This window comes from Branchiostoma lanceolatum, chromosome 11 (genome assembly GCF_035083965.1).
Source record: "Branchiostoma lanceolatum isolate klBraLanc5 chromosome 11, klBraLanc5.hap2, whole genome shotgun sequence".
Classification (NCBI taxonomy): domain Eukaryota; kingdom Metazoa; phylum Chordata; class Leptocardii; order Amphioxiformes; family Branchiostomatidae; genus Branchiostoma; species Branchiostoma lanceolatum.
Genome location: NC_089732.1, coordinates 17,558,033 through 17,581,584, shown reverse-complemented (window position 1 = coordinate 17,581,584; position 23,552 = coordinate 17,558,033). Strand labels below are relative to the sequence as shown.

Below are 23,552 nucleotides of genomic sequence, written 5' to 3'. Positions count from 1 at the left end.
AACATGGACACCCGTCAACGGCACCTGCGTCCCATTAAGTGTGATCAAGTCAAGAGCTCACAACCTCGAAGTATGCCAAGCATCTTGTTGACAAACACACGGTCTCTGGTAAACAAACTTGACGAGTTCAGCTCAGTTCTAGCCTCCAGTGAATCTGATATTGCCGTCGTCACTGAGACGTGGTTCTCTTCAGATCTACCAACAGAGGCCACATCTATCGAGGGCTACAGTTCATTCCGCAGGGACCGTCCCGACAAGAGAGGTGGAGGCGTAGCTGTTTACGTGAAGAACTACATAACAGCGAAACCTGTCAACCTCATAGTTCCTGCCGAACTAGAATGCGTCTGGGTCCATCTTCGTCCCCCATGGCTCCCCCGGGAGATCACGTCCATCGCTCTTTGTGGAGTGTACAACCCTCCAGCGTCACCCAATGAGGACGCGTTACTGGACCACCTGTCAGAGTCCATGGATTTACTTCGGAATTCCCACCCAGACATCGGTTTGTTGGTGCTCGGTGACCTGAACCGTTTAGATTCCAGCCACCTTTGCCGCAGCCATTCTCTAGAACAAGTGGTGGATATACCTACTCGTGGCAACGCAGTCTTGGACCAGATTCTGACGAACATAGGGGGATTTTACAGATCACCCTCTGTCGCTCCCCCAGTGGGTAATAGCGACCATAACTGTGTCCTTCTATTCGGAGAACGAAGAAAGCCACCCAATTACACGCGCAAGAAAGTAGTGATCATGAGGCCTATGCGAGACTCTGATCTCAGGGCATTCGGGTCCTGGATTACTTCCCACAACTGGGATGAAGTCCTCCAGGAAACCAACACCCAGGCGAAGTCTACTACCTTCTACACAACCCTGAATCAGGCCATTGAGAAGTTCCTTCCGGCCAAAACAGTACGCACCCACTGTAGAGACAAGCCCTGGATCACGCCGATGATCAAATCACTGATCTCAAAACGCCAACGGGCTTTCAACAAGGGTGACACCTGCACATGGAAGCATTTAAGGAACAAGATAGCACGTGAAATTTCAACTGCTAAGAACAAGCATTACCATGACAACATCAAACACCTGAAATCTGCGGATCCGAGAAAATGGTACCAGAACATCAAACAGATGGCAAACTTGTGCAGTGATCCCACAGACATTGAAGTGCCAGGCGTAGATCAGACCTGCACCCAGACTGTGGCCAACGCTATCAACCGACACCTGGCGTCAGCATCCCAACAGCTCCCTCCGTTATCTCTTGCGGACCTGCCATCCTTCCTTCCCGCTCCTGGTCCTCCCCCGAGAGTCTCCGTGTGGGAGATGTACCACCGGCTCCGCAGAGTGAAACTGGGCAAGGCATCCGGGGTGGACGGTATCTCTGCGCGGTTGGTGCGAGAATTCGCGTTCGAACTGAGTACGCCAGTCAGTGACATCTTTAACTCATCTCTCCAAGAAGGGACTGTGCCCTCAGTGTGGAAGATGGCTGATGTTGTACCCGTTCCGAAGGAGAAACCTCCACGTCTTGAAAAGCTGCGGCCGATATCCCTGACACCTATTTTCGCCAAGGTTTGTGAGGGATTTGTCACCGAATGGTGCTTAAGCGACATCCTCCCTACTATAGATCCCCGTCAGTATGGATCGCTAAAGGGAAAATCCACCACGCACTATCTCACTAGCTTAATCCACCACTTGGCTAGTACAACAGACAAGCCTGGTTACTGCAACACCCTTGTCCTGACTGACTTCACACGCGCCTTTGACCGCGTGCACCACTTGACTGCAGTCGCGAAACTCCTCGACCTAGGCGTTAGGCGCTCCATAATCCCCTGGGTGTGCGCCTTTCTGTCAAACAGACAACAGCGTGTAAAATACCAGCAAGTCTTGTCAGAGTGGGAGACACTTACTTGTGGAGTTCCGCAGGGAACAAAGTTGGGACCACTTGTGTTCCTTACACTCATCAATGATGCGTCTCCGGTGAGTGAAGATTCGGCCGAGGCTTGGAAGTACGTGGATGATATGTCCCTGTCGGAGGCGAGACCCGTTACGCATGATTCCACGATACAAACTGACGTCGATAGCCTCGTACGTTGGACTGAGGACAACCACATGCAACTCAACCCTTCCAAGTGCATGGTAATGCTGATATGCTTCATGCGGAACCCCCCTCCCCCACCTGTATTGACTATTAAAACATCAACACTTCAAGTCGTACAGTTCGCTAAGATCCTGGGGGTAATCTTCCAAGCGAACCTGAAATGGGACGCCCACGTCAACATGATGGTAAACAAGGGGAGCCGCAGACTGTACTTGTTGCGGGTACTTAAGAGACATGGCCTTGACACTACAGACTTAACACTAGTCTTCGTTGGCTTTATACGACCAACTCTGGAATATGCATGCCCTGTGTGGCACCCAGGTATTACTAATGCCCAATCTCGAGCGATTGAGAATGTACAAAGAAGAGCTTGTCGTATAATTCTCGGCCCCAACTTTGTTAGCTACAGCATGTCACTGAATCAATTGTCACTGCCATCTCTATGTAACAGACGACACGAACTATGTGCTAAGTTTGCTACTTCCTTGTTAAGCTCCACGACGTTCTCCAATTGGTTGCCTCCAAACCGTGTGAGTCTCCATGGCAGGAACCTTAGGTCTAAATACCAGTTAACTCAATTCAAATGTAGAACCGGTAGATATAGAAAGACTACACTACCGTACCTGGTTGACCTTCTCAATAACAAAGCACCACAGATAAGCACTTAGTAAGTATATATTTTAAATTGAGTCTTGTTGATTAAGATATGTGATGTTTTAATGTAGGTATATCTGTTTGCTTTTAAACTGATTGTAAGACATACCTCAGTTCAGCCAATAGGCTGCCTTTGTATGTTTGTGTCATGAAATGACAATAATAAACCATTCATATTCATATATACATATATATTTTCATTGCTGACGTTATAACTGATTTTGCATCTAGCACGTATCCCTAAATACACCGTTTTTGACAATCCCGAGTTTATATTACCCCGCGAGTTTATGTGAACTAACGTTACACAGCATTTGATTTAAGCCAAACCTACTGCACTTCTTCTTGACAAGAGAGGCTTCCAAAAAAATTGAAACCAACATGTCCGGGACAAAAGATACCAGCAGTTCTGCTGCAGTACCAAGGAAATAAATGTTGCCGGAATGGGCCTGTCCATACATATAACCTTAGACGACCCCACTAGTAACCTGAATCAGCCTTCAAATTCATGAATGACACACACAACACTCATGCCTTATATCTATGCCTCCTCCAGTTGTCTCACAAAGTCTGAACAAGTCAGACCCTTTTTAGATTAGATTAGAATCTTCAGGTTTTTCTCCAATGCAATTTTGGGGTTACATCTGTTATCCAAGTTAAAGCATCTCAAGATCAGAATCAATGAAGAAGAATCGTTCAAACAGAGAGAGCAATTATTTCATGTAGCACATGCATCAACGCAGAAAGGTCTGTCAAGATTTCCCCCAAGGAATGGATTTTTTAAATAAGACTCCAGAAATAAGTAACATTGACTTATTTAGGATTCTAAAAGACCTGTCTTTAAGCCCCAAACTAAGGCTTGCTTGTTTTGCCAGCCTTGGGCTAGCCATTTAGATATGTTTCATACAAAGCTGGTGGAAAGTTGCCATCTTTCATATCCCTGCAGGGATATACTAGTCTGTCAGACAATGAAAGAACCTTACATCTCAAGTACATGTTAGTCAACCTATGTTGCTAGAAACAGCGAGGAGACTTGCTACCCTTTATATGCCACTTTGCACAGGGGAAGGAGAAGGAAAGCTTTATAGATCTCCTGGTGCACATCAAAGGATTCCTGCAGAGCCTCCTTTACCTTCAACTTTCCAAGCAATTCCTGCACTTCTGTACAGTTCCTTTGGACAACCATTTACTACCTCAAGCTGTCATATTCTAAGGCATTTTTCTCTCCAAACTCCAATAAAGTTTTCTCTCTATGGCATAAATGTCAACTTGTTATGCATGCAGGAGAGGCATTATATACATGTGCATGAATTAAATATGTTATCTTTTACAACTATGTCATGTAATCTGTATCTTTGTTACCTCCGGAAAGGATTCAACTTTCACCTTCGATGGGGGTTCTGTTTCTGTCTGTGTGTTTGCACTTACAGCTTAAGATCCTTTTGATGGCATGGATCCAAATGAATTATGGCATGTTGGTAGTTATTGAGGTCCTGAAGAAATGAGCGATTTTGGGTACCATAGCCGTAATTCTATACATTTTGTCTAACACTTTCCTAATGACCTCAATGAAAAGCGACCAGGAGGCCAATTTGAGTGTTTTCATGAATGAAGAACCCATCACATTTACTCCCCTGTCTACATAAAGCCTAATAGCTTAGGAAAGTGCCTGACTTCTCTGACTGATTTGTTTTAGAACTGTCATCATCATTACCATTATCGGGTGGCTACAGTGCAGTCGGCCACAAGTAAGAGATTGTATCTAGATGAACTTGGCCTGGGAAAAAGATGAGCTCTGCTGCAGCTATCTACATTCACACTTGGAATTTAGATAGCTGCAGCACTGCTCATCTTTACATGTAACTTCACTGACATCATGTTTTGCCACAGATTTTACTGATGAAGTTTAAGATACCGGACTATACCAGCCCTTCCACAGATAGAATCACTCTAGGGTATGGTCTGAGAGGATAAGACTGACACAGGGCTCTCTCCCGTGAGTTTTGTCCGTCGTGTTCCTTTCACGGAGCAAGCTCCATATCTGAAGGATCTAGGGGCATCAGAGTGCTTGCTCCCCTTGAAAATTTTGGACGTACCCTAATCCACATTTTGAGGGGCATATTGGAAATATTATTTTTCGTTGACTTTGTGTATGGAGTCTTTGTTTTCAGTGTGTCTGTTTTTGTTTGTGTTTGTCTGTCAATTTCAATGTCAGATGAGTGCCAGGAAGTCATGATCAGTTACATATAATGGGAAAATGACAATCCAGGTCATGGGGTCAATGAAAGAGGCTACTAATTGACTGGGAGGTATTGTTTTAGTTTGGCAAAAGTGCCCTGGCACTGATGATAATCAGATGAAAATGTCGACAATATTTTTCAAATGTTTTTTTTTCCATCAAGGGGGATGAACTGAAGGAAATATTTGTCCGTCCTGAGCAGCAAAATTCTGTCCAGGCACCGAAGAAGGAACACTGGAGCGGCCCTGGACTGAGATACCCATGATGTACATGTATCCTCCATTACCCCTTAGAGTGATGGTGCTATCAGTGCTTTCCGGCACCAGCAACAGTTAGTTACTCCATCTCTGGAGACATGGCTATTACAAGCTAAACACTTTTCATCTACGATCTAAGGCTTGGGATATGTTGGTGATCTTGAAAAATATGTAGGATCTCTGTTTTTGACTGGTCAATATTTGTTTAGTTCAGTAGAAAGAGAGTTCTAATAGAAGATGTATGTTAACTGCTTCCCATGCCTTGGGATATAGAAGAAGTAGCAATCTATTATCGTAGACATGATGATTAATCTTAAACTCTGCATGCTTGCACGCAACCCCGTAGCTGCCCCGTAGCTGCATATTTCAAATTGTCCTTGATTGGATTATTCATCAAAGTTTCAAACACACTATTAGATTGTCCACTTTTTCATTGTTAACCTTTATAGTCCTTAAACTTTCAGGTTTGAAAAGTGTCTGCCCTTTTTTCTTTCTTTAGCAATCATCAGGCTTTTTCAACTCAACGTCCACCACTATTTATCAAACATGCACATCAACAAGACTGCATGCATATCCAGTTTTGTCCAGATCTGACAATAACATGAGTTTTTCTTTGTCCCCTTCAAACATGACCATGCATCAGTGAGACAGGAACCCAGAGCTGCTTATTATCTCCATGAAAAATGGAGATATAGTTTTGGGTGTGTCTGTTTGTCTGTTTGTTTGTCTGTTTGTGTTTCCGCACCACTCCAGTCAGCATAACTCAAGAGCCTCTTGATGGATTACAATAATATTTGGTATGTGGGCGGATGTTGTGAAGCCAAAATTCAAGGTCGATTTTGGGCCCCCTGGTATGTGACCTTGGTACTGCAGCAGAACTTCAATTTTTGTATCTTTTGACCTGGACGTGCTGTGGTCTTGATTTTTTGGTGGCACATAGCTTGTGATGTAATAAAGAAGTGGTGTAGGTTTGGGCCCCCTAGCAGGTTCCTCTGGAACTGCAGGGGCATTTTTGTGAAAATCTTCTAAGGGGAATAACTGAACAAGGGAACAACGGATTTCCATGATATCCAGTATGCAAGGAGCTTAGATAGAGATATACACAATGAAGTGCAAATTATGCTAATTGGGACTTAATTTGCATAGCTAATGAGGAAAATCTATGTATGCAGTGTTTTCCATTATCAGACTCAAATACATGTAACATATATAGTTTATGGAAAGTGGAGCATCAACAGATACCAATTATGCAAATAACTTCCTTATTTGCACAATTAATGCAAAACACCACATCTCATCTAATTGGAAAATTATAGGACTGTCAATATGATACTTAGTATGAAGGTAGCTTCGACAGATAAGCATAATGAAATGCAAATTATGCTAATTGGGACTTAATTTGCATAGCTAATGAGGAAAATCTATATTTGCAGTGTTTTCCATTATCAGACTCAAATACATGTAACATAATAGTTTATGACCAAGCATATATTATGCAAATGTGTAAGGCATCTGCATTAATAGAATTGTTCATGGAGATATGAGGTCGTGGAACTCTTGTCTATATTGGAAACACCTTTAGGCCACAGCAAGGAAATTTCAAGAATGACATCAGCACATGCATTGATATTTTCCTTCCTGGAATGATTAACTAGAAAATACCAGCAATAGGAAAATATGTTGTATGGTAACGTAACACTACCAATTATTGTCCATTCTATTTTTCTAAAAACTGGCAAAATTTTTAGCCCATGGAAAGAAATATCAGCTCTTTTTATAAGAAAAATGCATGGTCTGTAACTTTTTGTCCGCCTGTTTAACGCTGTGCAAGCATGTATTCATGCAGAGGTCTATGATGAAGAACAGTGCTAGGGTTACCCATTATTGTCCACTTGAGTCTTTCTCTTTCTAGCGCTCTACTTGAAGAACACAACGTTACAGATAATTGGACAAGAGCTGGAAAGGAAACTTCAAAGTCCTAAACAGGAAGACACGAATTGGGAAGAAGGTTGGCTTATAATCCATCAAGCACCTCAAGATTAAAACAATGAAGACAGTTCAGTGTGGGAATCAGCAAACCATGTCTTTGACACAAATCTTTTTGAGAAATCTATTCAATATGTACACTCTTTTGCACCACTGCAGAAGTCACACTATATTCAAACTTTTCAACCACTAGTGTTGGTAAAACAGTACTACAGTACAACAGTACTAGCAAGGATGAATATGTGATGCAACTGCCCCAAGATGATAAGTGTATCTCTTCTCCTCCCCCCTCCCTCAACTCTCTCTCTCTCAACTCTCTCTCTCAACTCTCTCTCTCTCTCTCTCTCTCTCTCCTCCCTCTCTCTCCTCTCTCTCTCTCTCTCTCTCTCCTCCCTCTCTCTCTCTCTCCTCCCTCTCTCTCTCTCCTCCCTCTCTCTCTCTCCTCCCTCTCTCTCTCCCTCCCTCTCTCTCCTACCTCTCTCTCTCTCCTGTATCATCCAGCTACCCAGTTGGCGTTTAACTTTGCATTTGTCTCCCTACAGCCAGCAGCAGGTATTAATCCTGATCAGATTACCAAGCACAGTGTGAAGTCATTTTGGACATGTACTATTCGGGTAAGGGGAAAAACCTGTACAGGTACCCGTACCCGTATAGGTACCCGTATAGGTATACCGGTATACCCCATTTGGGGCCCCAACAAGCCAGCCATATGACGCCATATGGGGCACCCAGAACGGCTGTTTTTTACGGTCTCCACATTGATATTAGACACAAACAGTTGACTATACTCGGTCAGAAAATAGCTGAACAATCATATTTTACGATCTTTTGATTTCTATGGAGGACGGAGGTTTGGAATATACAGAATTTGCGAATTAGCACCGACCTCGGAGACCTTTCAACTAAACCCGCTCTGCTGAAAAAATTTGATACGGAAACACCTCACGCTAAAGATAGAGACCGAGCGCGGCATATACAGACAAATCACGCCGAATGGCCGTAATGTTTGTGTCGTAATAAGTGGTTACTTTCCGTCTAAGCGGCTAGTTCGCACATGTGTCATGGCGGACCTACCGTGCATCGAGAACCGGGCATTTCCTGTAGGTTTTACGCAGGTTTACTGGCAGCTCCAGCCAAACAGATCATGAGTATTGCATCTGAAGATAATGAAAAGCGGAAAGGTTGATAGCTTGAGTGTTTTTTTAATTTCTTTTCAGAACCGTGGTTTAGTTGAAAGGTCTCCGAGATCGGTGCTCGCACGTTCTGACAGGCGCTCCGTACGAACTTCGCAAATTCCATATTTTCCAAAACTCCGTCCTTCATAGAAATCAAAAGATCGTAAAATATGATTGTTCAGCTATTTTCTGACCGAGTTTAGTCAACTGTTTGTGTCTTATATCAATGTGGAGACCGTAAAAAAACAGCCGTTCTGGGTGCCCCATATGGCGTCATATAGCTGGCTTGTTGGGGCTCCAAATGGGGTATACCGGTATACCTATACGGGTACCTATGCAGGGTTTTCCCCTTACCCGTACTATTCCATTTTCAAAAGTGGGTGGCCAGGTAGGTTTTCTTTAGATATGAGGATGAACAAGGACTATGTGTGGAGTCACATATCATACACAATTCCAAGGTCAAAACATCAAAGGCCCCTGCAAGGACACCTACAATGGAGAGACTGAAAGACAAGGGTCCTTGAGCACAAACACCCAGTTCAACAACCTTGGATGTTTCACAACAAAGACATAACGTTATAGATTTGCCTGTCACACTGGACAAAGAAAGAATCCTGAATGCAGAACCAGCCTTTTTTTCAAGAGAAACACAAGAAACCCTCTACATCAGGGTTCATCCTTCAGCAGAGATGGGAGGCACCATATACTTTAATTTCTGTAATTGATAATCACTGCTCACTTGTCCTAATCTGCATTACAGCTCATTCCTTGACAAAGACTGGATTTGGTATATCCAATTTTTGTGTGTTGGAAATAACAGTTCAACTTTGATTCAGTAGAACTTGACACATCAAGCCAAAGACATACATCTAAAGAATTCAAAACTGCATTTTTACTGTGTAACAGTTTGCCACATTCACAGCAGTTTTTATCGTTGCCAAAGCAGTTTGCCATATTCAGTGCTATTTTATCGTTGTAAACAGTTTGCCACATTCAGTGCTGTTTTATGGTCTCATTCATGTAACAAACAAGCTTTCATCAGTTTGACGCTTGAGATCAGTTGGGCTGGCTAAAAGTGAATTTCCCACCGATAGAAACACACGTTCATGCAGCCGTTCATTTTTTGGCTCTTTGGGAGTCTACACGCGGAGTTACTCAGGAATGAGACCTTATCGTTGTTAACAGTTTGCCACATTCAGCACTGTTTTTATTGTTGCCTAAACAATTTGCCACATTCTGCATGCTGCTACAGACTTGAAAGACTATATTGTCACAACACTGCAGCACTTAAAAAGGAAAAAAAGTGTGGTCTTGACAGAATGTAAACATGACATGCACATGTTTTTTTAAGTTCACAGCAGGTACGCGATCAAGGGTCACCCAGTACATGATTGTACTAGAGGGACAAATCAAAGAGCCCCACTAATATTGAAATTGCCCCTCCATCATCAGAGGGTCAGCATGTGGGGATCCTGGCAATAGCTAACGGTAAATTTAGGAGGATCGCCCTGCAAAAGTAACTTGTTCTTGTGAAAGACTTTGAGAACGAGTTTCATTGGATTGGATTACTCATTGGATGTCTGGCAAAACTAGACTGCAGACTGCACCGATACAACCAAATGTTCCATAAACTTTTGGGCAATGCCGCTTTCGACTACGCAATAGAAATAATTTGTCAATAAGGCTTAGTGATCAATTCAGGATAACACATAACGTGCTACGTAAAATAAAAGTGACTACTATACTTCACGATAATTTACCAAAACACTTAACATTGAAAAAAAGTGGGCCAGCCACAATTAACATCGAATTAAAACAGCTCGCTACACCTCACGTATAAAGGCATGGACACCCTCACATCAGTAGGATCCCATCACTCTCACTGCAATGATTTACATAACAGTTTTGCATGAAATCAAGACTTGAACTGAAATCTCCAAGCACAAGGTTGGAGAGGTTTCACGTGACACCTTTTCCTTCTGCCAAATGAAAAATGCCTGAGTGAAGAAGGTCGTGTTTCTGTATTTCACAGTCTGTTTTGTTCTGTTAGAGGAGAGTCAAGTGTTGACGGTACTTCACTTTGGTTACTGTAAATGTCTATAGCATTCCAACAAAACCTATGTGCTAATTTACACTTTGCATACACAAACAAATAATGATGCAAGTACATTTAGAAGTTTGCTCTAACTGGATAGAAACACAACTGCACAAAGAACATAAAAGATTGATATTTGACTTATCATAGCTTTGTGTATCTTTTGTCAATCAAGAAGAAGTGCCTGCAACTTAGAATAGTTTGGCACTGTAACAGCTTCTTGCAAGACAGCATTCTTTGTCTATACTGACATCAACCAATGACTGATCACAGAGAGTATAGCTGCCATGGCAACAGATCCAGTAGACCTCTTAAAGGAATATGTATCATCTTCAACTTAAAAGACTTGCTTTAATTTAAAATCTGAAAAGAAGCAATTTGACTATGACTTCAAGTGTGTTACGCTTGCTACTGAAATGCTGCCTGGCACTTACAGGAAAAGCTCATTAAGGTTTCCTCCCTGGCTAAATTGGCATTTTGACTTTCCATTTTTTTCTCACCAATGAGTTAAGAAAGAACTGTTGTAGTACTGAATATTGCTAGCTGGTCATGAAAGAATTCTAAATCTGATTTTTTGGACCATATGGATGACGTCATAAAATTTTATTGCCCTTAATATGATTTTTTTCTAAGAGAAAATACAGCACTTTGGTACATAACACTGCAATGTGCATAATGATCAAAGCTACAAACGTGTGTTCGCACAAATTGATATCTATTGACGTGTCCATAGTTATTAGAAAATGATTTTTTTGGATTAGGTAAAAACAATTATGTTTTAATAACTACAGATGATAAGTAGATATCAATTTGTGGAACAGTACGTTTGTAGCTTTGATCATTATGCACATGGAAAAGATAGTTTCATTGCAGTGTTACGTACCAAAGTGCTGTATTTTCTCTTAGAAAGAAATCATATTAAGGGTAAAAAATTTGATGACGTCATCTATATGGTCCAAAAAATCAGATTTAGAATTCTTTCCTGACCAGCTATCAATATGCAGTACAATTACAGTTCTTTGTTGATTTCTTAATGAGAAAACAATGAAAAGTCAAAAAGCCGATTTAGCCTAGCCTCCGTTGCAGTCCTTTTCCCCGCAGCGTGTTTTTTTTTTCAATTTTTTTTTTTTTTGGGGGGGTGCCACGTATCTGCTTGGGATCCCGTATCCGCCGTGCCTCTGTGTCCGCTATAGACCCTGTGTCCGCTATAGACCCTGTGTCCGCTGCTGCGGACACAGGGTCTATAGCGGACACAGAGGCACGGCGGATACGGGATCCCAAGCAGATACGTGGCACCCCCCCCCCCAAAAAAAAAAAAAATTGAAAAAAAAAAACACGCTGCGGGGAAAAGGACTGCAACGGAGGCTAATTTAGCCAGGGAGGAAACCTTAAGTATTGTGAAGATGAGTATAAGAGATGCTGTTAATGCTTACAAGACAAAAGATGACTTCAGTTTGACTAATGGGTCGACGAAGTATAAACACTGGAATGCTGAAAACAAGTTGTACATTCCCCAACCAGCCTTCCAGTCAAAGAACAGACTCCATATCAAACACAGTCAACAACAACAAACTCCATCAAACTGCCATAATCTCAAAGAATGCTGAAAAGAAACTGCTTGTCTCATCAATGGAATGCTACACAACACGACAGGACAGTTATTGAGTGAACTTATGAACTTTTATTTCTGTATTCTGGCTATGTATCTTATGCATGATTGTTCTGTAGTACATTGTCTCTTATGTGTATTAAAAAATGTAACAGGAGATGCCATAACATCAAACGTTTTTGTTACGCACTCGAACTCACAGCGCTCCATCACTGGTTGCCAGAGAGTGGTCTGGTTTTGATTAATGAATTTTGAACTCATTCATTCAAAGATCATACTTTACAATGAGAAATGCATCCATCACTGTTCATGAGCCCTTCACGTTCCGTGTTACAAGCAGCAATCGCATGTGAGACGTTTTTGCGAATGTACGTTCTGATTTAGTGCTATGCCAGACAGTGTGCCTAACTTAGCACGCTTTTGTAATTTTGCTCTCTTCAGAAGTTATATTTCTTATGTGTCTGATAGTCGTGTGTCTGCTTGATACAGATCGTATATTTAGAGGCGTGTGCCGTCTGTACGCAGTGACTTTCTATTCAGCGCTTCCATCATTATTGTCAAAATTCTGTTTTTCGACAAGACAAGAAATGAATATGTACATGTATATTATGAATGCAACTGACAGCTATGTGCATGAACTTAGTTTATTTACCTTCCTTATTAGCTTAGTCAGTGGTCACAAACACGGCGTAATTATGCATAATAAGATCAATAAAAAATCTGTGCGATGTTATGGCGCGTGCGATGTTAGGGCGCCCCCCGTTACTTCATTTAATGTTGTAGGACAACAGGAAGAATACATGTAGCTACTAAGCTAGTAGAAATCTCAACTATGTGTGGATCCAAGTAAAGTCAAAGTAAAGCAAATATTTTATCCTAAGCACTTGAAGTGTTTTCACATTCAATTTGTTACTCTTCTACAGTTTCTCCTAACGTAACATGACCTATTTACGTGCAGAACCTATTTACGTCCGGTTTGGCTCATGTCCACATGTCGCGGTGTATTATGCCAAAGCCTGTTCTCATGAGCAATAAAGAACATCATAAGTATGATCCTTAGCCATCTCTTTAATTTTTCCACAGCAAAACATAATGGCCATGCGTTTACCACGTGAACGCCACGTTCCGCGCATGTGGGGGAAATTTACAGATAAACATTGTTTTTTTCCATCGCGTTAAGCAAGTGGCCGGACAGACATAGTGATTTTACTATCATTTGTCTGCAGACTACTTTGGACAGTTACTGTGCATTTTTTTCTGGTCTATGTTCTTCAAGCATAGCGCTAGAAGGGAAAAGATTCAGAAGTGGATGATAATGGGTTACCCTAGCACAATTCTTCATCATATACCTCAGTATAAATACATGCTCGCACGGCGTTAAACAGGCGGAGAAAAACTTACAGACCATGCATTTTTTTTTTTAGAAGAGCTGATATTTCTGCCCATGGGTTTGAAATTTGGCTCTGTCCGCGCGGTTTTAAGATGAATATGTTTTGAATAAATCGGACGTTAATTGGTCATGTTACGTTACAGGTAGCTGACCATGAAATTAAACTTACAGAACCGCAGAAAATTTGAATTGAGGAATCTCAAAGCTTATCCAAAAACAAGAAACAGTGAAACATGAAATACGAACAACCACTGAGCATTTCATGCTTGAATTTATAAGTGCGCTTTTGTGCCTTAAGACCTGCAAGCATGTTGCCCATTAGGCCATGCTGACTGGATTATATGGATGACATCTGCGCGCATCAATTTTCTCCATTTCTAAAGAAAAAATGTTTGCTACCATACTGTTACATGGTGTAAATCATACAAAGAAGCTGCAAAAGGAGCAATAAGCATGCCTTTTTTTCAACAAAAAATCTGAAAACAGATATATGTGATACAAATGCCACTTGTTATATCATATATCATACTTATTTTGTCGTAATCCTACTCCTTGCACAAAATGTATTTCGAGCTCCCAGTGAAGTTTTTCAAAGTCTTCCTAAAAGATGTGAAAGAACAAAAATATAGAATCTTTGTTTGATATTAAAACCATGTTCAGTATCTTCTTGAAATCATTTGTAAAACCTTCCTGACCACTTAAATTGCATAAAGAAGGTGACATTTTTTTGCTCAACTTTTATCTTTTTTGCACACTGGCATCAATTTTTGGGTGCCCAGAGGATGTCATCCATATAATCAAAATAATCAGTATAGACGTACAGGGAAACATGATCAGAAGAAGGGATTCTTCGTTAAGACCTCATAGTCTTCCTTGGCCACATCGTTCCAAATCCTTTAAGTCTTCGCCCATCCTCTCTCCAAGGCAGGATAAGGCCGCACCAATTTGAATTGTTGGCTCTTGGATTTGAAAGAATACCGCTAGACCGGAGGCAGTTTACCGGGAATGCAATACAAACAAAAGCAAAGTCCGAGAAACATTACACACTGGCTCACTGGGCTTTAAAAAACTCACAAACAAAGAGATTCCCAGAAAGATATCCATGAATTGCAGGTATTATAGAATACCAGGTCAGCTATGCAAATGTTAATGTAAGACCTCCTTTTTTTAAACCCTTGAACAGAATAATTGATGTTAAGACTAAGTTAAAATCCTTCCCACGCCTACCAGTTGAGTGACAGGGACATCCTCAAGCAGCCCAATTTACCCCACACGGTTTTATGAGCAGCTTTTTTTTTCAAAGTCTGCTCTAACTGATACGTAAGAGTTGGAATGCATCATTACTTGCTATCATAGTTCCTAAAGTATAAGATGGTATGCAGGTAGCATCTTTTTGACAGTTTCTGTGCAGGACATTATAATCACTCCACTCAACTTAGTCTAAGTGCTCTTCAAGTCCATTAGATGATCAAGTCAAGCTAGTCATCTCTGTGACCCCAAACATCTTAATCAAGCTAACATTGGACCTTTTTTCCCAAGATCTACTTACATATCGTCATCATCATCATGTACATCACTTATATATACCAAATATCATTACAATCCATCCAGACTGCATATAAGTTATGGCGATCACAAATATGTGGAAACAAATACAGACACACACACATGCAGACACACCAAAAAGAACACCTCTATTTTTCATGGACTCCATGAAAAATAAACTTTTAAGGTGTTCTTTTTGGTGAGGTAATTATTCTGGTATTTCTACCTTCTTGCATCCAAGATCATTGGCTATGGCTACAGAAGAAAACTTGCTTTGGAAAACATGATTAGACACAGTAAGTACCAACTTGAAAGCAGTTTGTCAAATTACGTATAACTCAATCTGCAACTTCCTGTTATGCACTGAGCGAAATAATAATTTTTCATTGGTGTGATTTTTTTCAATCCAATGAGCCAATCCCTTTCCTAAGTTTCCTGCCTGTCATTCTTGATGACCCTAATTGTAAAAGTCAACGATATAAAGTGGAATTCAATTACTATGTCATATCCTGCCTTCATGTATGGATCATTGTCTTATGAATAAGCTATGCTTTAGAAAATAATGTTATTGAATAAGTTACCAAAGCATTTTGTCAAATTACATCTAATTCCTCAGCTTCCTGTTATGCCTAATATAAGGGAAACAATAATTGATGTGATTCTTATCCAATTAGCAAAATGCCTTTGGCAACTCTCTTTCTATCCCATCTGACTATGATTTTGAAAGCAATACGTCCAACTCTTTGTATTGCCAGACTGTACACTTCCAAAAGTCACAACAAACAGGGCACCAGGTCTTGGTTGTGTCGGTGTTCACATCAAATATGTAGCCTTATTTTTGCCAGATACCCGATGAATAGAATGGAACATTCTAGTGAGCTAACTTACCAAAACCTTTTGTAAGAACAACAATAGTCAATTTACCGTTTAAGTGCTGGCGGCCCTCAAGATTGATTTACCGTTGAGCATTGCCAGTCCACCTACATGTAAATTTACTATTAATGATCACAATGATAGTTACAGTAACAGTATTCCTGATGGAGTATTGACCCAAGTAATAACAATGAGAGAAAAATCAAAAGTTTTAATCTGACTACAATAGGATCAGGACAATTCGGCCCTTGATACCAACTCGGCCCAGTCAACTTGGCCCAACACCCTGGTCAACTAGGGGACAGGCCGAGTTGACCTAGCCTCCGTTGCAGGCTCTGAACCGGCTTTTTGGGGGGCTAAATAATACACTTTTTGCAGCCAGCCCGTAACTATCAGCCAACCCCATAACTATATCAGCCGGCTAGAGCCGGCTAGAGCCTGGGTCAAAGTGAAATTAAAATCACATTAGGGCGATTAACGCAGAGGTGCAAATTTCCTGCCTATGGTAGACCGCACAATAAGAACAGTACACGTGACGTGATTGAAGTTTGTGGCAAAATAGTTTGCTAGATCTATTTCTACTGTTCCTAAAGACAAACTTGGGTTATTAAAAGGCAAACGCTAGACTAACGCAAGTTACTATGTGGATTTTGATCTTGTATGATATGATGACAGTGAGGGAGGGGTGCATCTACGATAGCGGAACAAACTTACCACGTCTTATCTAGTCTACTACAAGAGCCCGGACGGGTGAAATGACGACTATTATATTCGCTCATCGGCAATAGATGGCAAAATCTGATGGCAAATTAATTTGCCATGGCCTGTAGCTAGGCCGACAAAGCTATTAATGTCTTGTGTCACGGCTCGGATCGCCCAAGTTTGTCTTTCCGATGGGGAAACCGCCATACGCCGCGCGCTCCACCCTCCGCCCCGTCAAGGGCGTCAGACATGCAGAAAGAATGTCGAACAAGTCAGTTTAAACTTCTGTATTTAAAAAAAAATCATTTTGACCACTAGAAAATTGTCGGGTTAGTACACAGGGGGACGTGACAGCGCACTGTCTGGGGGAGGTGCGTGTACTGTTCTTATAGGGCGGTCTACCATAGGCAGGAAGTTCGCACCTCTGCGTTAATCGCCCTAACGTGATTTTAATTTCGCTTTGACCCGCCGTAATAGCGCAGGCTCTAGCCGGCTGATAGTTACAGGGTTGGCTGATAGTTACGGGCTGGCTGCAAAAAGTGTATTATTTAGCTCCCCAAAAAGCCGGTACAGAGCCTGCAACGGAGACTAGAGATGACCAGGGTGTTGGGTCCCCAGAAAGTGCGAAATGGAACGAAATGGAACGAAACAAAACAGAATACTTCCTGCTTCCTGTTCCCGTCTACAACCTTCCCTATCTACTGGTATTTCATTTCATAACGTTACATATGAAATGAAATATATGTTGTTTTGTTCCTTACTTGCCACTAATTGTTACTCCGGGAAGGAGGAATACCTCCTTCTGGGAGTATTGGGAATGCATTTGTTTGCGCGTTCGCAGCTATAACTCACGATCCCGTTGTCGCATTGGTGTGTAACTTTGCATAACGTTTGCCTGGTTCGGCGTGGTGATGCACAATGTCTTTGTTACGCCGTAACTACTTTTATCGTCAATGCAATATCGAAATTGCACCCCTATAATTAATGGTAAGGGCCACTGCCTTGGCATAGCGACCATGTTATAACGCGTTACGCTTGACTGCAATACTTCAGGCAGATACGGGGTACGAAAATTTCCTACTTGCTATGATCGTATAGTCACTGTTACATTGTAAAATAGACAACGTGCATCACCGAACGCAACCTAGCTAGCGATATACCAAGTTACATACCAATGCGGCAGCGGGAATTGTGAGTTTTCGCTGCGAACATGTACCGAGTGAGCTTCAGTCTGTGTATTAAGTATGCCGTGTCCAGTCGCAGGTCGCATACTAGTTTGGCGCACGAGACGGATGGTGCACTTTTACGCACAGTGTGAAAATGGGATATCTCTGGACCTTCAAACTTCTCACACTAAGTAGTTTGTAATACGGAGGCTGTGACAATATAAAACGTTTACGCAGGGGATGAAAGATTGTTAAGATATCTCTCTCAGAATAGTGCGCGCGGGCCGTGGCCAGACTGTGTCACTTCCGGGTGGATTGAAAGATCCGGTGACCTTTGACCTTCGAGAAATGTTACGATAATACAAATAGGCTGATAGCTATAGATCAGGCATGCCTGCAATAAATTGTGGAAAGAGAATTTACTGCATATTTGTGATTTCTGAAACATTTTATTTTAGTTGTAAGGCTGAATGGTTCGTTGATCTTCAAAAGAAGCCATCTAGATCGAAATTTGTGACTTATCCCGGAATTTCTAGATCCTATCTGTGCCATGCTGTAAAAACTTTTCAGCAGGCTGACCCCTCCTGTATTGAAAGAAAAAGATAAATAAACACCTTTTCTTTACTTGCTATAAAACACTACTTGGACTGTACAGAGATGCAATTTGTGTGGGTCAATACTTTTACTTCTTTAATTACCGCTTATCAAAAATGCACTTTTCACATAGTCTCTACCAGACTAACTACGCCAGGGTTTCACTTGCAGGCTCCGTTCCTAAACGGGCGAAATATGATCGTCACTGTGGACTGACTCTACTGGCTAATTATTCCTTTTTCTGGTGAATTGTACGATTCATATACCCGTAAGAGGGCCTGGTGGAGGCTACTTTTCACACCTGGCACCACATACAATCCACGATTCCGTTGCTGAATGGGTATGTTAAGTTAGCCTGAGTGTCATCCTGTTTCAGTTCCAGGCTCTAGAAATAAATTGTCTGTGATTCCACACCTTACATCAAGATCCATTTGCTTACAGCTGAGCAGGTCACTAGCAAAGGAAATGAACAAACACCTCACCCAAAATTTACAGACTATAAATACTTCACGGAGAATTGTGTCCTACGGACTCTTGTTAGTTTTCGGCCGGTTTTCAATCAAAACATCGTGGCGAGTTCCCTTTGTTTACAGTTTGGGTTCGGCTTCTGCCATTATCTCTAGTATGGTGGTACTCATTGGAAAAGTGGATCCATTATGCTTATTTCTTTCATAAATTCAGACTAGTATAATTTGGATTTTACATCATTGTATATTATCTGTATCAATTCGTTTTGAAGGTTTTAAGGAAATTACTCTCAGCGATTCGGTATAACAAAATAATAGATTAACCGCATTTAACCTACATAACAGTGGTATCGTCCGCTGAACTCTTATGACCTTTGTTTGCATGCTGCGATGCCATCTTGGAAAAATGCGGAAATTTGGTTTAGATCCTTTATTTACCCGCGAAAAACGTAAATTCAGCCCGGATAATTACATTTTCAAGAACTTAACACACCAGATACACGAATGAGTCTTCTATTAAAAAGCTGCGGCCGTTATTTCGCCCAGTCCGAATGCTCAGAAATGGCGTTGTACCGCGGAACGGAGAGTGTTAACAGCCGCGTAAAAATCAAAGACACCATTCTGGAAATACTTTGCATAAAACTACGAAATAACATAATGTTTTCTTTATTCAAACACTTATAAAGGGTCCTAGTTGAGTCCACATTTTGGTGACGCAGCACGGAAATAAAAAGATTGTGAACCAGGCGTGGGCTCCGAGTTACGGCCGCTGTTGTAAACAAAGGTACGCCGACCATGCGCAGCGCCGTGACCGTAATCGCCTGACCGCGACCACATTGGACAGGTGACCGCTATAGACTAATTCTTAATGCTTATGTCATTGGGGATAATCCAAGGGGCCGACAAAAAATTACCACTATGGCCATCTTATTTTAGTTCGTTCCATTTCGTCACATTTCGTTCCATTTTGCACTTTCTGGAGACCGAGGGTGTTGGGCCCAGTTGACAAGGGTGCACTGTTTTGGCCAAGGTGGGCCGAGTTGGTAAAGGGGCCGAAGCATCCAACATCTGATTACAAGCATGCAGCCCTGTTGTCAAACATTTTTCTTTTTTATCCACCCTGTTCTCTTAAATTGATTGCCCCCTGAACATTTGAATTATTAAGAAGTTAACAGATAACATGCACATGTGACACTACAGAAAAGACTCAGGTGCCAGTCCCCTAGTCTCATCAATCATGCCTTTCATGTGATCAACACAGTTTGTTTATGAATGTATAGTGGAGGCCACACAAGTGGCCTTTAGAGGTTTCCTCCGCTAAACACACTAAGTAATAAACACTAACAAAAGGCAAAGACCTTAAATTACACTACAGTCATGATAGATTGGCTCAGTAGCAAACAGCTTGTCACATTGTGTACAAGGTTCTTTATCTACTTAGTACCTAGTATCATATTAGGACAACCAGGACTTATGTGCACATGTTTCGATAATATATATATTTCAGCTACCTTTAATTCTTCATGGCTTAATGAACTCTACTTCTCCTTCATCTATCATCTGTTAACTGAAGGGACTACCCTGAAGATTGATAAATAAATAAAAATAAATAAATCTATACTTCTCCTTACTTAAATTCAACTCTACCACTGACATTGTTGCATTGTGACCATGCAACTTGATGAACTACGTAAAACATTCCCTGCTACTGAAACAGTAGCCCTATGTGCCACTAGTTGGCACTACAAGGGTATGGACGAATGAACGAACTAACAAATGGCCTCAGCATTGAATAGTTTTTAAAAAAAACATCCTACGTATTATAGCAACTTTCTCCTCTTAGATGATAACTGTTCCAATTCCTGGACCTGAATAGTTTCCATCCAGCCGTGATAGTTTACCTCAAGGTGCACCTTTGAAGTGAGAGGAAAATTGAGACCTGTTTACTGACACATGATTGCAATGCTTGCCTTTCTTGATCTGACCGGAACTGACAACCAGAGCCCAGGCTTATTTGCGCCAACCACAGCGTTAAGCTGTGTGCATGACGTACATACGTTTGATAGAGCCTTCTGATCATGCATACGTATGACTGTGTGCCCTTGCAAACGCCCACTGATATTGCTCAGTGTGTCTGATGACACCCGATGACCCTTTTCTCCTATCCGGACTGCCTGTTAAATGTAAGGGCAGCTGTATCATGATCATTGTGTCAGCTCACAACATCGCATACAGGGCTCGAAGTTCATTCTGGGGGAATAGGTCTGTTGAATGTATAATCATGTAGAATGTAGAACTAGAATATGCTATACACTAGTGTATGACATAACCCTTATAACCCTACATTAATATCTAGTATAGTTCAAAATGTGGGGTGCACTAAAGTGCAATTATTCAGTATTTCAAGCCATGGTATGTGAGAGTTTGTATGCATCACACCACATTATATTATGCAGACAGCTTTCTGGACAAACACTGACGTCCAACATTTGACACAAAGAGAAAATTGACTTTCTTTCAGCTTTCTTTTCATTGCTCTGAGGCTGAGCCCACCAGTGTCTGTCAACAGACAAGATGTTGACACTATGACTATGATCTCAGGATCCGGAGATAACTGACTTTATGTCATACCTGGGCCTGATACGGGTGTTCCGGACCATAGAATATTTCGAATGCATTTCGAGCGTGCCGGTTGCGCCGCCGCCGAAAATTTGAATACTGGAAGTTGGAATACCGGAAGTTGGAATCAATGTTGTTACAGTTTTGTGTTTGAGGACACAAAACTCCCTCAACTTTTGGCGCATTCTGCATTGAAATGTATGTTTTCTCGGGTGGGTATGACATAAATAAAATACAACACGGTGTATTCCGCATCTGTGTGAGGCAACATGGAGCGAAACAGCGCTTCTATAGACAGTTCTTATCCCCATTGTTGCCATGTCATGCCAGGTCGTTGGAAAACAATAGCGAGTACGTGACCAGTTTAAAGCTAACCGTGTTCCTAAGTTGATACCACCATGAAACAAAGACCATTGCCCCAAAATCAACATACGTGATCTTTGTCCCCAGGGACACTGAGTAAAAATAATTGCCATAAGGTCATGCTGCGCTATCAGGGAAGTAATCTTGTCAATAACACATTTTGTCTTTATTACCCACTGGAAAGTCACAACTACAGTCTGGGTCAATATGGCGCTAATGGTAGTTAAGGCAAAAGTCTTGGGCATGGTTGGCATATTTTCATACAACAACAAAAGATGTATCAGCTAGTTCTACACAATAACAAAGCCATCAGCAACACAAATTGTAAAGCAGGCTCAGAGTTCAAGGGGGTTAATTTGTACAGTCCATTGAATGTTACATTCAAACGGGTGCCTAATTTGGCATTGGCAACATGTACCCAACAAACCTAACCAAACAAATGCGGAGAGTTTGGATATGGCAAGCATTTCCCGGTATTACTGTGTATATATCTTTTGGCATGACACCAGGGTTGGTGTGGCAGAGCCACACCAGCGGAAGGGCCCTGCAGTGTTTGGCAGTGACTGCTGTGTTACCTTATGTTGGCGAGGGTGTAGCGTCGTCCGCGGAGAGGGAAGTAGTAGTTCGCGGGAGGACCTGGCCCTTGCAGACGGGTCCTACATCCCTGCACATCCCGGTCAGGCTTTGGACGACTCATGTTCAAAATTCTGGATGGTCCTTGTCCACGGGTGTTAATGTGACGTTATCAGCAGATCAAGTTTCCAAACGTCGTAGGAATGTAATTCGAAAATCCCGGTGGTTCCGTCCCCGTACAGTGCCCGGGCCACTCATCTGTAGGCTGTACTAATCGACGGCGTCAGAAATAGTGTTCCAATACTTCTGCAGCAATCCAATACACACTGTTACGTTTTGCAACCTACCTACAATGCAATAGCCACAGGCTGTTAAAGGAAGATCCAATCTGTGTGATAGTTGTTCGTCACCCTACTATTGTCACAGTGTACAACAGCTGCCGCAGTGGGACCCGATCACTCCCGTTAGAGTACTGCATGTTAACACGATGACGGGAGCACACATCCAAGTCCACGCCTCTCCAGCGAAGTAACACAGGAGCGCAGACACGCCAACCAACCCCTCTGGTCGTGACAAGGAACTGAATTATATTTATCAGCGGTTGGAATTCCCCCGGGTCCCTCTACTATACTTGGGTGAGCAACATTAGCATAGAGCCTCTGGCACTGAAGCAGACTGACGGATCCCCTTGGACCAATCCACTTGGCTACCTTGATGGGGGGTTAAATTATGAAACAATTTCTAACTAGACTGTCCTCTGTTTTCAAATATTATCTAAATATAGATATCACATAATATATTATACACATGTATGTACGTTTCTAATCATAACGAAATGCTAAAGGAAATTGAATGAAAGACTACATGTTAACTCTTAGACCAAGTTAGACGAGTAACTGCCACAACACTACCTTGCCTTCTTAAATCTAGATCTTGTCAGGTAGCAATCTTTTTAACTGCAGCCTACATTCGATGGGAACTTGTTCAAATGTATTGGTAATGAATAAAACATTGTACTTCCAGGTATCAAATTACCATTCTAGTGTAACCTACTCTGATAAATGACACTAGTTACGTACCTAAATGTACTGGTCATGAGAGATAGGTGGTCACACACTATCAGCTATTTATGGACTAACTGGAGAGGATT

General features: G+C 41.7%; 1 protein-coding gene across 14 annotated transcripts in view; it reads right to left on the bottom strand.

The window, feature by feature from the left end:
- LOC136445028 (3',5'-cyclic-AMP phosphodiesterase 4C-like) overlaps positions 1–23,552 on the bottom strand; it is a 366,783-nt gene that overhangs the window by 112,726 nt on the left and 230,505 nt on the right. The window contains exon 1 of one of the 14 annotated variants that reach the window (XM_066442868.1): positions 22,405–23,386. The exons of 12 other annotated variants lie outside the window; for them this stretch is intronic. In XM_066442868.1, the coding sequence (XP_066298965.1) occupies positions 22,405–22,526 (122 nt within the window). In that variant the 5' untranslated portion in view covers positions 22,527–23,386. Of the gene's footprint in view, positions 1–22,404; positions 23,387–23,552 lie in introns of those variants that run through there. One more of the 14 variants, XM_066442872.1, reaches the window with a different exon arrangement.